General features: G+C 37.6%; 2 protein-coding genes across 2 annotated transcripts in view; one reads left to right on the top strand and one right to left on the bottom strand.

Annotated features, from left to right (window-relative positions):
- The window catches only part of LOC129237487 (uncharacterized), a 134489-nt gene that overhangs the window by 9823 nt on the left and 109746 nt on the right, over window positions 1-14920 (bottom strand). The window contains exons 3-8 of the mRNA XM_054872266.1: window positions 12630-13122; window positions 12344-12554; window positions 11441-12273; window positions 11170-11371; window positions 10825-11098; window positions 9888-10766 (exon numbers count right to left, since the gene is read on the bottom strand). Of these exons, the coding sequence (XP_054728241.1) occupies window positions 9888-10766; window positions 10825-11098; window positions 11170-11371; window positions 11441-12273; window positions 12344-12554; window positions 12630-13122 (2892 nt within the window). The remainder of the gene's footprint in view (window positions 1-9887; window positions 10767-10824; window positions 11099-11169; window positions 11372-11440; window positions 12274-12343; window positions 12555-12629; window positions 13123-14920) is intronic.
- Window positions 7034-7909, top strand: LOC129237488 (uncharacterized). The gene is made up of 2 exons (XM_054872268.1): window positions 7034-7262; window positions 7354-7909. The coding sequence occupies exons 1-2, from the start codon at window positions 7166-7168 to the stop codon at window positions 7854-7856; spliced, it is 600 nt and encodes a 199-aa protein (XP_054728243.1). The 5' UTR covers window positions 7034-7165; the 3' UTR covers window positions 7857-7909.

Genomic DNA, 14920 nt, shown 5'->3' with positions numbered 1-14920 from the left:
TTTTTTAGAGTTTTTTGAATATTTAAAAATTTGTATAAATGACCGCAGACTTTTGAGTGTGTCATTTTCGCGTTTATAAAAACAAATCTATCGATCTTTTATTTAATAAGTTTAATGCCGTTTTATTGTTAAAAATATAAAAAAAAATCAAAAAACATCAACACTTTTTTCGTGCTTACCGTATCACCACAAAGAAGCGTAGACTTATGACACTTATGGCCTGGTGGTCTAGAAAATTCAAACAATCGATTTTTTGTGGTTTCAATATTTCGAAAGTATATTGTCTTAAGAATATGCTGTGAAATTTTCATGCCGAAATTCCCAATATTATAGTTTCTATAGCCCATTAACTAGGTAGAGAGCGGTCCGACTTTTTTCGGCCTGGTGTTGTCAAAAAAAAACTATTCAGCCGAATCGTCTGAAATTTGAATATATTGTTCACCACATCAATGGCTATCGCCCGTACTAGAATCGTATTATTATTTCAAATATTTCGTATTTTTTGATTGGAAAACTGAAAAACCCGATTTTTAGAGTGTCAAATTCAAAACCGCGCCATTTTGTAATTTTTGTTTTTTTGTATTCTAGTACGGGACATAGCTCTAGTCATACTGATTTTAATAATTTTTTTGGTTTTTGTGCTTTAGATAAATAAAAGAGCCAAAATGTACAACACCGCCCAGGTCCAACTTTTCGGGTGGGTTGTTGTTGTTGTAGCAGTAACTTTGCCCTGGCAGTGTAGTGTAATCACCGGTCGTCTTCGTCTAGCTCATCTAACAGTAGGCCCAGGAAACTTGCTGTTTCGACGGGTTGGGTCTAGAGGGAGAAGGATGTTAGATGAGTGGGCTTAATGGGGCATGTGGAAAGGTGGTTAGTGTTGTGCGGGGTGCCTTCAAAAGCCTTCATTCTCATGGTAGCCGGTTCTACGTTACTGGAATGACTGGGGTTTTTCCCAATCTATCGTCACAGGAGCAATCCCTCGCAGCATGTTTGCTCCAAATACTTCTCTTCAGGGCTAGTAACCCTGGACCAGAAGTATTTTACTGCTGCATATGACACAAACGGCTCCATCCGAGGAGGTGAGGTGCAACAAGTGCAACAGGTGTGAGTGGTCCACAAGGTATGTGGCCACGTGTTGCTTCCGCCACCAGGCGGCCCCTGCCTCAACGGCTTTATCGTCTAATGTGCCGGCACGTCAAATTGCCGCCACAAACCAAACCTTAACGGTCAGAAGCACACAGGTGCAACACAACTCCCCCATCGACTCACAACCCTCCCGCTCCAATTTTCGGGAGGGTCACCTTCAGCGCCATTTTTTAAATTATTAAAATTAAAAAAATATTTATTGTTTTATTTTTGTATGTAGAAGAAGCTAAAAAATAAAAAGCCTAAAAAATTTAAATATCGTTTTTCATTTTTTTTTATTGAACAAAAAAATCCTGAAAATGTCGTACATTTTCGAGCTCTAGACCGGGATCCCTTAAAAACATCAAAAGGATCTTTAATTATGCTTCACTTTTTGGCTCCTTTCCGAACAAATGCACAATTTTCATACATACATACATACATATATGCCTGTATGAGCCATTTTTTTTGAAAGCGGTGCAAGTTTATTTTCACAAAAAATTATATATATATATATGTACATACAGTGCACTCGCGGTAACTCGAATAGCCGCTAAGTCGAACGACGTGCTAACTCGAACACATTTTTTCCCCTATTGACTTCTTTGTAACTCGAACAATAAAAAAGCGCTATAACTCGAACAAAAAAACAAATTTATTTGTACACACATTCTTTTCAAACATGTACATTTTGTACATAGATACATATGTAATAGTATATGTATATAAATTATATGTATACTAGTGTATTGTCCATATGAATATTTCGACGTTAATATCCCGTTAGTTTTCTGGGAACAACATCTTGCATTGACCAAATTGCTTTAAATTTGTCATTTGTAGTGTATCAGTGCACGTGAGTAATGGATCGTAAAAGGTTGAAGTGTTTAACATTAAAAGAGAGGGCTGAAGTCCTTAACAAAATTAAACGTGGATGTAGTGTTACTTCTCTAGCGAAGGAATATGGGGTAGCCAAGTCCACCATAAGTCTTATAAAAAAGAAAGACAAGGCAATTTTAAAAGCAGTAAACAACACGTTTTTGGGTCCTAGAAAGAGGAGAACTTTAAAAGCTTCTGAGTTTCCTAAAATGAAAGCCGCTTTATACAAATGGTTTCTGTTCCAAAGAAAAAAGAATTACCCAATAAGTGGACTCATCTTGAAAGAACATAACATGAAAAACATGTTAACAAATGGAATGATGGTGCCGAATTTACCGACACAGAAGTAATAATTGAAACTAGTGATTCTGAGTCTGAGTTTAACAACACAACTGAGACATGTGAGCGGATATCATCTGAGGGGGCAGTTAGCTCTATCAATAAGGTAATTCAGTGGGCCACAACTGAACAAGTAAGCCCCGCAAAGGTTAACACTCTTCAACATTGCTGCAGGCAAGAAAAGACAAACACACATTACAACTTTCTTTTCGGCCTAACTTTTCTGTTAAAGCTGACTTTTTTTGTGTAACTGACACAAAGACTGCCAAATATTTGATGAAAAATATTGAAACGAATTAATTATTTTAAACATATTCATGTTCATATCAGTATGTAAATAAATAAATAAATTTAATTGAAAAAAATCGATATCGATGACTGTTTTTTTAACATAGCACACTCAATTGATAAGTCGAACAAATTCGATAAATCGAACAGCGCCTGTTTTAATTAGTTCGAGTTATCGCGAGTGCACTGTATATATATATAATTGGCGCTTACACCCTTCATTGGGTGCTTGGTCGGTCTCCTCCTCCTATTTGTGGTGTGCGTCTTGTTGTTGATCCACAAATGTACAATATCTTGTAGAAATTGATAAGGATGTATTTTTCATCAAGTTTCAATCTTTTAAATTTTTTTTAATATTTACCGTTAGTAAGCGTTGATGGAGCCGGTATATACAGTGGTCACACAAGTTATTCGTACACTCTGCGTAGTGCGTAAAAAACTTTAGCTTTGCGCAAAACATTTGCTGTGACAATATATATATATTTTTTTTTGTCATTGTAAGAATCTTACATTCCTGATGAATTGCCGCAAACAAAACTCCCGTTATTTCAACTCACACTCAGGGATTCCAAGAAAAGCAGGCAGACGTAGCAAAATGCTGCAAAACATTTATTCGTACACTTTCAGTTCATTATATTGTTGCTACAAAAGTAACAGTAAAAATCGTTGCTGAAAACGAAGTAATAGGTATAGGTTTTTTTAAGTTTTTCTCGCTGATTCAGTTTCAGTCAAGGCGAATTTATTACAGGTAACAGCAACCACATATAAGTAAAACCCTACATGTATTTGTTGTTGCCTTTGGTACAAGCATCAAGTCAAAATACAATACAATACGAATGTAAACATACCAATACATACAAACAAAGCATATCATTTTGACGTAAGCCATATCTATGGCGAAAAATTCAGCTGGGTGAATGCTGTCACCTATAATAAATCCACCTTGGTTTCAGTTGAGCGTAATATCTCGATTGAAAGTGGCAAAATGGGGTGAAGTTCGGATTTACCATTAAATGTGTAAAATTGTTATTAAATTGTACATCGAAAACAAGTCTCTGCGCGAAATCGACAAGAAATTGGCAAATCGCATTATACGGCGCAAAGTGTTATTGCTCATTACGTTAATTGTGGTAAATTGTAGGCTAATCACCACCAATCCGGAAGGCGAAAAATATTAGCTTCACGTTCGGAATGCAATATAGTATCATCAGTCCGCAAAATCCCAAAATAACCTCCACGTTACTATGGTATGCCGAAATATTCTAGAGTCTTTGCATAAAAGAGAAATCCCATAAACAGTCCGTAATTGTCTACATAAGGCTGGTTATCACATCAGAGTGGCACGCCGCAAGCCGTACATTTCAGATATTAACAGAAAGAAGAGATTGGAGATCACCAAATGTTATATATTATATATAAATGAGCCAAATTCTTTTTGGGAAACATCATATTCAGTGGTGAGTCGAAATATAATTGTTCCGGATCAGATGGCCCTCTAAAAGCTTGGCGAAAAAAAATACAGAACAAAATTAAAAAATCGTATTCCTACCGTTAAGCATTGAGCAGGAAATGCAATGGTTTAGGGGTGCATAGTTGCATCTGGAGTAGAAAAAATGATTTTTATTGATGATAAAATGGACAAACATCTGTATTTAAACATTTTGAAGAATAATTTACATAATAGAGGTTAAACTTGGACTAAACAAGACAATGACCCAAAATACTCATCTTATCTCGTGTAAGAATGGCTTATTTACCATTGTAAGCAGCTTAAATATTCACATCAATCACCGAATCTGAACCCAATTGATCATGTATAGGAGCTCTTAGAAAGGAGAATCAGAAAGCACAAAGTAACATCAAAGGCGTCATTAAAGACAGCTTTAAGTGTTGAGTGGGAGAAAATTGCAGCTAATGAAACCAAGGTATTGGAAAAAGTATGCAAATACGTTTGGAAGCAGTTATTAAAGCTAAAGGCGGTCCAACAAAGTACTAAATACAAATTTTTTCTATTATTTTTTTAATAAAATAGTGGCTATGTACGAATAATATTTTTGCATAAAATTATGCCTTATTTCGTTATATCCTTAAGTTCTCTAATTACAGAAATGAAATTGAAAGTGTTTGTTCCTTAAATACTGAATAAATATGTTATTCTTTACGAATATATCAAAATTTTGTTGGTTTGTATCCATCGCGCTAAGTATCAGGTGTATCTATTTATAAACTGTGAGTGTACGAATAAATTGTGCGACCACTGTAAAACAAAAACTTTTCATGAATGGCGATTTATGCCGAAAAGGATTAATAAAATGAAGTATTTGTTTACTTTTTTTCACAGTCACAGTAGATTTGTATATGTTGTATGTTATTTTGGCTAATTTTCTTGATTAGTTAGTTAAATATCGCAGTTTTTGCATTTTTGAAAATAAGCATTACAAGGAAGATGGGCGAGGGTACTGCATCTTTTTTCTCATTTTCAATACCAACCATCCAGAAACAATATGTATGTACATACATATGTGTACCGAGCTTGCTTGAAAATTTGCATCACATAGAACTAATAGACAGATACTTATGTACATGTATAGGCAGACTAGAGAAATGTCAATCTAAACATTTCAATATAACCGATGCTTATAAAAAAGGTTTTAGGTAGGTATAGAACTAGAACGGCTTCGTTTTTGTATACCCTATATTATATTTTAACATAATAGGTCCTCATTTTAAATTCACTTCAATTATTTACAGACATGTACACATATCTAATGAATGAGCTAAGTAAAACCTTATAAAAACATTAAATGAATAGTCTATGTTATCCCTCCTTAACACTGCAATCAAATGAAGGTGGATGCACGCAGTGTTTGTTGTATTTACTAAGCGATAGTTGAATGTGGTATGCGGTGATAATGACACATCCATTTCAGGTCCAACGGCTGCCAGAAAAATAAAAAACAAAAAAACAACCAACATGAATGAACATGCAGCAGCATGTCTGGCAAACGAAGAGAGTAAGAGAGATATTGAATGTGAAAGAGAATGTGTTCAAAGTGGTTCGACAGCTGGCTTGGAATGTACAAGTAAAAGTTAATTTTGAATTTGCACTCGCCAAGTGAGCAATTGAATAAGGTTCCTCTTTTGTTAGTGACGTAAAAACGTACTTATATGTATGCATGTGTATATGTGTGTAGTGCAGTGAAAAAAACTAAATTTACGAGTCGCATTACATGAATAATATTAACAAAATGTTGGTTAAAGCAATAATCGGGTTGAAATGGTGAGAGAAAGGATTTTGTTCTTGTATTTTATTTTATTTTATTTTCTTTACTTATAGTACCGACATACATACATATGTACATGTGTACATACATATGTACTGATTTTATTTTCTTCTCGTATTTTTTTATTTAACTTGATATTTAGACAATATTATATATAAATATGTCTGTCGTGTTAAACTACAAACAGCAGCTCCTCAACAGTATCTTACTTATTCTAGAATTGAAGTTTTTTCAAGTTTGGGGCTTTAATGTATTATCATTTTTGCTAGATTAGCAATTATATGAACATATTTTTATAATAAATTAAGTGAACTTTGAAAGCATTGCAATTTACGATGCTTACTGTATTTAACCCTCCGTTGGGCACCCGGATATGGCCAGATTTTTTCGACTTTGGACGTGAATTTAACATACCATATTTCTATTACAGCTAAGGACATGAGCTTCCAAGTAGCTTCCTAAAGTTTATTTTCCATCGATTTATGAATATAACCTTTTAAAAAGGATCCTCGAATAGTCCAAAGGAGGACTAATTTAAATTTAAATATGATGCGTTTTGTGTTTGCTTTATGTTATGCTTATTATTATTATTATAATTATATATATTTTTTTATTGCATAAGTCCTCTTCCATGTCATTATTAAATTACAATTTATTTTATTTTCATTAAATTCTACTTTAAATCATTTATTTTAACTCAAAATATATCTTGTATTTTTTAGAGTGTCGGACCAGTTTCAATTTATTGCATTCAAAAGTATCAATTGAATTTTTTCCGCTGCTATCTTTTCACATCCAAAACAAGCGCCAGTCAAATCGCACGTACCAAAAAGAGGGGAGCGCTTGGGATTTTTTTCTTCATTCAAGTTCCGTCATTGCAATTTCTGAGGGTGGCTTTTGGGTATTTGTACATTGTTCACACGGCGCTACATCTGCATTATTACATACATACATACATTCACATATGGCGGGTAAATAGATACAACAGCGAGAGAGCAGCGATTTCGTTATTTTTCTTACAAGAGCATAGTGTTAACCTACCGTAAATACGAGTACATTGAGCTCGTCCCTGCTCACCTAGCGTACGAACATACATATGTATGTACAAAGAAACCGTCTTATTGCCTGACAAAACAAATCGAGCCGTTAAAGTGAACGCACGCGCAGTGCAGCTGTATTTATGGAACAATCAAGAGAAATTGCAAGTGAAAATAAATGAAATTAACTGTGTTTTAAATATTTCAAGAAAAATGGTTGAAGGAGGTGTTTTAAAAGTTTCCTATCGTAAACGCTTGTCTATCGTCCACTATGAGCCGACCAATTGTTACGACCAGATCATTAAATTGAGTAAGTATTATATATGCGTACATACATACATGCATATGCGTATGTATAAATGTATTTAATTATTAATTCAAATGGTTTTTTCTCGCTTCAGTTATTCAAAGCTTCAACATTCCCGCCTCACATGAACGTGCGCTGCTGATCTCCACCGAAAATGGCAGAATTTTTGACAGGCTACTCTTTGACTACTTTCTAACACTTTTCCCCAATCCCAGCATCATTTTTTACATACGGTATGATTACAATCGCGCAGTGAGCATTTTGCAATCAATACAACAACAACAGCAACAAGAAATAAAAACGGCAATAGAAAGTAGTGATATTAATATGGAGGAGGAGAAAAAAGTTAATAACGAGTGCGAAGCAGACAAATATAAGTTTACACCGGTGTTTCGCATGAATTGTTTTATATACGAATATCCAACAACTAAGATAAAAGCGGAAAATAATAGTAGTAAGAAACAGAAGTCTAGCACTGTGAAGCACTCACCACGAAGCGAGTTCATGAAACGTGTGAAAAAGCATTTGCAAATTGGTGAATTGAAAAAGCGCACAAGAAAACCGTTGGCACAGGTAAAGCGCATTATGCGAGTGTAGAGATGGGTGTGCAGAGATGACTGCAAAAATAAAGCAACAAGACAGAGGCAAAAATATGAACCTCGGGGATTTTTTTACGAAGAAATTTACTAATTTATTCCAGCAACAAAGGAGATCAGATGGTCTGCCGTTGAATGTATATAACTTTGAATTACTCATTCCATTAATTTTATTAAAATACTCTAATTTGTAAAATATTGACTGATATAATAATTACCTTTACTCAATTAAGCGAAGTGATAAAATATTTATGTACATACGGATATATACATTTTTTATAGCGTTTATTAAGTTATACATTAAGTATGTATGTATATGAAAAAAAAATATTTAAAATCAAAAACTGCTTGTGTTTTACTCATCAAGCACTAAGCAAAGCAACTGGAACTCAATTTGATCAAATGAAAAGTGAACCAGGTGATGTTGATGAAATGTGGACTCAACAAATGTCATACCCGTTTCCGTGTGAAAATAGAAGCGAAACTAAAATTCTAATAAACAAAGCACCTACCACCAGGCCACATTCTACAGGTAGTAGCAGTAAAGCAGCTAATTTAATTTTTTTCTATCTGTTACGTCTGAAAAATTTCAATTTTTTTTTAAATTACGCTAAACCGTCAATCTTTGTTCATAGACTTTTACATTTTAGCGGTCAAAAGCAAAAACAAAATGCATTACTCTTGTTGTTTTTACTCTACTACACGTTCAATGAATGCGCCTTGATTGGCATTGAGCGAGATGCAAGAACGATAGATGTGAGTGCAATTCTGGCTGTGATGTAGCAATAAATATGAGTAAACAAGAAAGAGAATGGCATTGTTGGGAAAATTTGCTCGTGAATAACAATATATGTGAGAAACAATACAACAACAAATTTAATACATAATTACGTCAGCCAATCAACTGATTCTATCAAATTTACTGAGAGCAGCACAGCGGTTCGCGGTTCCCCGCCACTGCGACGGCGATGCAAACGAAGCAGAGCCATGATTCTGCCAATTCTTACTCACGATGAACTGCTAAACAAAACTAAGGGGTAATTTGGTTCAACGCCATCGAAAGAAATTGATTAAGCTCTTAGGGATGCGACAAGCTTTTGGTATCAGAAAATGATCAGTTTTGAAACCAAACTCTAATTTCAGTGTAGATTCTACAAGTTATGATATGGCATCATATTGATGAGCAAGGAAATCGGAAGGGTGAAACATTAATCCTTTTTACTAAGGCAATGTCGTATGCCAATATTTGGAACTTATAACTTAGAAGCGCATCACAAGCCGCACGAAAAAGTAATTGGTAAATAAAAGTATGGGAACTCTTAAGTGCATCTGCAATCTCCAAATCATCCCATAGCCTAGCACAATTGTAAAATTGGTCAACTGCTGGAAAGTCCGGAGATACAGAAAAGTTATAGGCAATGACGTTTGCTGCAAGAAAAGAAATCCCAGCAGCTTTTTAGCTAAAAATTGAAACTATAATTCACCCAAATTCTGCATACAGTAAATATCATTGAAACCTTTATCAGACTACCCAGTAATTTGAGGAGAAAATGAAAAAAACTGAATTTCGTGTGCTTATTAAGCCGATTCACCCTTAGAAACCCACTGTTTCGACTATTGTTTGGTCTCTGGTGTGTGGTGATGGATCCATGTTTTGTCCACGGTTACAAAACGAAGAAAAAGGTCCTCCATATTGCGATTAAACAACGCCAAACCTTCCTGTGAAGTTGTTACACGATTGCGTTTGTGGTCGACTGGGAATTACTGGGTAGTCTGATAAAGGTAGCTGTACACAAACTAACAGACGTAGCACGTTCAAATTTTGACAGGAGTCAACTGACAGATGCCTGTTGACAGTAGCAGTATTTCTTTTTCAGTAAAGAGGTCAAAAATACAAAAAGTCACGGACTTATTGACCCGCCCTCGTATTAAAATCACGAAACAGATCATCCGACTGATGTATATTTTTCAAATGTGAATGTAATAAAATGTAAACTTTTTTCGCAAATCAAAGAAAATTCATTCAACTTACCGTGCAATCGTGCTTCTGGTAGGTCGCCTCGGTGCACATACTGTTCACGGTCGCTATGGATATGTTCTCACAAGGTGCCATATCACCAATTTTCAACTGCACCCGCTGCAGATGGTCTCGCTGCCTGGACCAGCCCAACGTATTGCAATTTGTCCAAATTTCCTCAACTTTTAGCGGCGCAGGCGGTATCTTACTAGCTGCACCACCCAATGGCGTGCGCCCAGCAACTGCAACGATGCCACCCGGGCCAACGCGCACAGGCGCATACCGACCAGTTGACGACGCAGCACCATCATAATAATGCACTTGTGGCGCACTCTTTGGCAACGGATACTCGTTGAATTTTTGTTCCATGGTTTGTGTCAGCGCTTCGGCATGTGGCATTTGTGAGGCCGCCGCTTCAGAGTGATCAAAATCGAAACGTGCGTTCTCTTCTCTATTTTCCGCGCTGGTGTTTATTCTATAAGCATCAGATTGATCCTGTTCCACCGCTGGCGAAACGAAGAATTTTTGTGATTCTGCTAGACGTCGTTGGACCGCGCTAATTGTTGGCGGCACTGTCGGCATTTGCTGTTTGCCCTCTAGACGCTCAGCTTTTGGGACAAAAGCACGACGCTTCGCTTGTTGCTCCTGTTTGCGGTGAAGCTCATCAGGCAGACATATGGGTCGTACGTGATCGGAGAAGTTGACTGGTGTCTCAAGGCGTATCAACGCCGCTGTGGAGCCTTCCACCGGGCTTTTTATTAAACCAATAATTCGACGGCGCTGTGTCCATGGTGCATTCGATGAGAGGCGCACTGCGCCAAAGATAGCCATCCAAGTGGCGCGTGGTTGGCCCTGAAAACAGGACTCAGTGGTGAGTACCCAATCGCGCGAGATCTGAAAGCAAAGTGTGTGTTATAGTAAGTCTTATCAAAAATGCATTCCAAAAACCTACCAGTGTTCCATCACAAACATGTATATCCTCGCGATAGAGCGCCACCAACCACGGCCAGTCACCAGGTGAGGACATTTTTGGCAGCGATAAATATTGCTTAGGCGATAATACAGACTGCACACCACACTGCAATTCCCCGCAGCCCACATAAAGCACCTGACGCTTCTGGCAATGGGTGCGTATGAAGGAGATTTCCGGTGCATGTGGATCCAGTACGCGCACGTAATCTTCCACATGCTCGGTATCATTGCGCACTTCAAATATATCCACAGATCTAAAAAAGAAGTCCATAATTTTTTCATAGAAAATCCACATCGAACGAGAAGCTTTGGATTATTTACTTACTCATAGCCAAGTGATTTGCAGAGGGACTCTGCCACAGTTTGCCGCACTATCAATTTGCTATCATCCTCTAGACCCTCTGCACATAACTTCCCTACAACTCCCTTTTCGGAGAAAACAGCAAAACCTTCAGAGTGGAAGCGTGGCAAGTAGGGTACCATTGGCTCGGGCTTCAAAAGATCTGCGGCCAAAGGTGCAATAGCAACTATTAAAAAGAAGATATTTTCGATAGTATTAGTTTCAATTCATTGAGCTCATAATTTTAAATACTCACGGCAATCCTTTTCATCAGACCCATCCGGGCAGTCTGCTTTTCCATCACAACGCGCCTTCCGTGCCACACAAGCGCGTCCTCTACCACAATACAGCGCGTTTCCCGTGCAGAAAGTACAAGTGCGTTCATCTGAGAAATCTGGGCAATCCACGAAACCATCACAGAGTCGTGGACTTTGTGCATTGTTCTGCAAATCGTGCGCGCAATGCGGCTTGTGATGGCAACTTTGTAAGCCCGTCGATTCTGGGAACGTTTCGCAATCGAAAAATTGCTTGAAGCGCGCAGGCAGCCGACTGCCGCAGCCCTTCATGAAGAGCTGACAATACTCGCGACACATAACACCTGGCGTGGGCTCGAAAGAGCCATGCGTGTCACAAGGTGGCTGCAATAGGCGGCAAACGAAGTCGAAAGCTTCACGAAAACACTCCGCATCGACTAATTCACGAAAAGCGATCACATCGGCTTGCACTTCTTCAAACGAATGATGACCCAATAGATTTGGATAGGTTGTAATGTTATAACCGATCGAGCGGCAATAGTTCAATTTTAGCGGTTCACAACGACGCGGCGGCTTAGGTGTGGTAGTAATGATCTCGGTGGTCTCATCTTCGCCTCCAAGTGGTGAAGAGGACATAATGGGTTCCTCAATTAGGCCTGTAACTTCTTTGATGGTTAAACTTTGCGGGTCAACGGTCATATTGGCAAAGTATTTTCGGTGCGGTGAATTAATCTCTTCTGCGAATAGCGCTAACAGGTCGGCGGTCGATACGAGACCAGCATATGGGTCGAAGATAAGATTAAAATGGACGACAATCTCATTAAAGTCCTCCGTACTGTCATTGAAAAAAAAAAAAATTCAATCTTTGAGGCGATACGAAGAGGTAGAAAATATTAGAAACTTACCCATCCAATGCCAGTATCTCGCTGCCCTCGTAAGCTTCACGTAAATCAGAGCGCTTTACTATCAAATTTAGGCGTTCCCGGAAATCTCGTGCTTTGTGATTAAACCGCAAGGAATTCTGATCCGCCAATTCCATGGACCACTTGTCATTCATCACCAAAAACTTGCCGCGGAACGTCCGGTCCGGCAATGGTTCAGGGCGGAAGTATGTATCTAAATAATGCAAATGCGTATTGACATAAAAATTAAGCAGCAGTCGGACTATTTGCAATGACTTTTCCCACTTACATCCCACATAAACGAATGCGCTGGCCACTAGGAGGGCGACTAGAAAACCTGCTATCACAGCACAGCCGCACTTTTGACTATCGCCCAGCTTACGGCGTGTGAAACGTATATCCGAGTCTGTGGATAGCACTGATTCCGATTTACGTCGATGTCCAACGCCATTGGTGTGTGTGTGATTGTGTCCATGCCCATGCGCGGGTGGATTGCCCAATTGATGGTGGCACAAATCGGTAAGGCCATTTGCCGTCGCACCATTCGCCAGCCCATTACTACCAATGTTGTTGTTATTGCTGTTGCTGTTGATGTTGCCATTGCTGTTGATGTTGTCATTGCTGTTGCTATTTCCATTACTGCTGGTGTTGTGGCTGTGGTTGTGATGTGGTTTGTGGTGGCGCGCGCAACGCGCATTGTGAAAGACCTTTTGCGGCTGCGCTTGCACATTTAAACCATTTCCGGTTGAATCGCGATGACCATTCGGATTGCATTGAATGCCCTAAGAAAACAATAAAATTGGAGATTATTGAATTTAATTGCCTAATAGTTACTTGCAACATACATTTGGATTATAACACAGGGCAACAAAAAAAAAAAAAAAATCTGCGGCAATAATTTTGTTAATGGTTTTCATTAGCACTTGTATTATATATCTTGAGTATGAAATTACATTTTTTGAATTGACTCTGGTTCTTGAGATAAACGCAAAATTAAAAATTACTAAAAAAATTTAAAGTGCCCTCCTACGGTTGCACTAATTTGATTAAACCTAACTACGGTTTCGTTATCTGTTTGCATATTTAGGTACAACACTTTCACTTATTTGCTGTTAGACTCAGAAGTTATCAGTTAGTGTCATTTTTTAGTTTTAAAGAAATTGTTGTCTCGAAAATATGAGTTCGTCACGAAAACCTTGTGTTAACGATTGCAACAGTTTTTGTTATATATGTGGCAAATTTTGTTCTCAAAAGCTAAGAAAACAGATCACAGAGTTTGTGAAAACAACCTACCGAGCATACTTTGGGATAAAGTATGTACAAAAGAATAAATATTGGGTGCCCAATATTGTGTGTAAGTCTTGTGTAGAATCTTTGCGATACTGGAGCCAAGGAGGACGTAAAGGGCTTCAATTGGGAGTACCGATGATGTGGAATGAGCCAACGAATCATTTTAATGACTTTTATTTCTGTGCAGTAAAAGTGAAAGGTACAAACCGTTTTAAGAAACGGAATTGGGTTTATCCTAATATTAAATCAGTTAGACCCCCAGTATTGCACAGTGACAACTTACCAATTCCTGTGTTTACAGGACCATCTTCTGCTAACTGTAATGACATTGAAATGTTAGAGAATTCTGACAATCAAGCAAGCAACAGTGAAAGCGAGTTCGAAGAAAGTAGTTGTATGAAACAAGGATTTTCGCAAGCAGAGCTTAGCGACTTGGTTCGTGATTTAAATTTATCAAAAAAATCTGCCGAAATTCTTGCTTCAAGACTAAAAGAAAAACAATGTCTTCAACCTGGCGTTACCATCACATTCTTTAGGACCAGAGAGCAAGAACTTCTTCCTTTCTTTCAAGAAGAATACAAGCTTGTATTTTGTAACAATGTTTCTGGTCTGTTAAATTGTATGGGGCATCCTGAATATAATCCTGAACATTGGAGACTTTTTATAGATAGCTCAAAAAGAAGTCTGAAATGTGTATTGCTGCACAATGGAAATAAATTTGCTTCGGTTCCAATTGGTCATTCAACGAAACTAAAAGAAGAATACCAAAATATTAAAATTGTTTTAGAAAAGATTTCATACGCACAACATCAATGGTCAGTATGTGTGGACTTAAAGATGGTGAATTTTTTATTAGGTCAGCAAGGTGGGTATACTAAATACCCCTGTTTCATATGTCTATGGGATAGTCGCGCAAAAAAAGAACATTGGACTAGAAAGGTTTGGCCTTTGAGAGAAAATATGGAAGTAGGAAAAGCAAATGTGGTTCATGAACCACTGATAAGCCGAGAAAATATTCTTCTTCCACCACTTCACATCAAGCTTGGGCTATGGAAACAGTTTATCAAAGCCCTTGATAAGACCGGTGACTATTTTAAATATGTCTTTTAGTATGGATAAATTAAAAGCAGGTGTCTTTGATGGGCCGCCGATCCGTACTCTTATAAAAGACATTGAATCTATAAACCATATGTCACAAATTGAATCTAAAGCATGACTAAGCTTTGTCTTAGTAGTCAAAAATTTTTTGGAGAATCATAAGGCACCAGATTACCAAAAACTAGTTGATGA

The sequence above is a fragment of the Anastrepha obliqua genome, chromosome 2 (assembly GCF_027943255.1).
Source record: "Anastrepha obliqua isolate idAnaObli1 chromosome 2, idAnaObli1_1.0, whole genome shotgun sequence".
Lineage (NCBI taxonomy): Eukaryota > Metazoa > Arthropoda > Insecta > Diptera > Tephritidae > Anastrepha > Anastrepha obliqua.
Note: the sequence above shows the minus strand (reverse complement) of the source record. Positions and strands in the feature narration are given on the sequence as shown.

Excerpts from the sequence above, each read along its gene's own strand:
- LOC129237488 (XM_054872268.1), top strand. The coding sequence starts at position 7,166 with ATGGTTGAAGGAGGTGTTTTAAAAGTTTCCTATCGTAAACGCTTGTCT. Across the intron at positions 7,263-7,353 it reads CGACCAGATCATTAAATTGA|TTATTCAAAGCTTCAACATT; the intron begins GTAAGTATTATA and ends TTCTCGCTTCAG.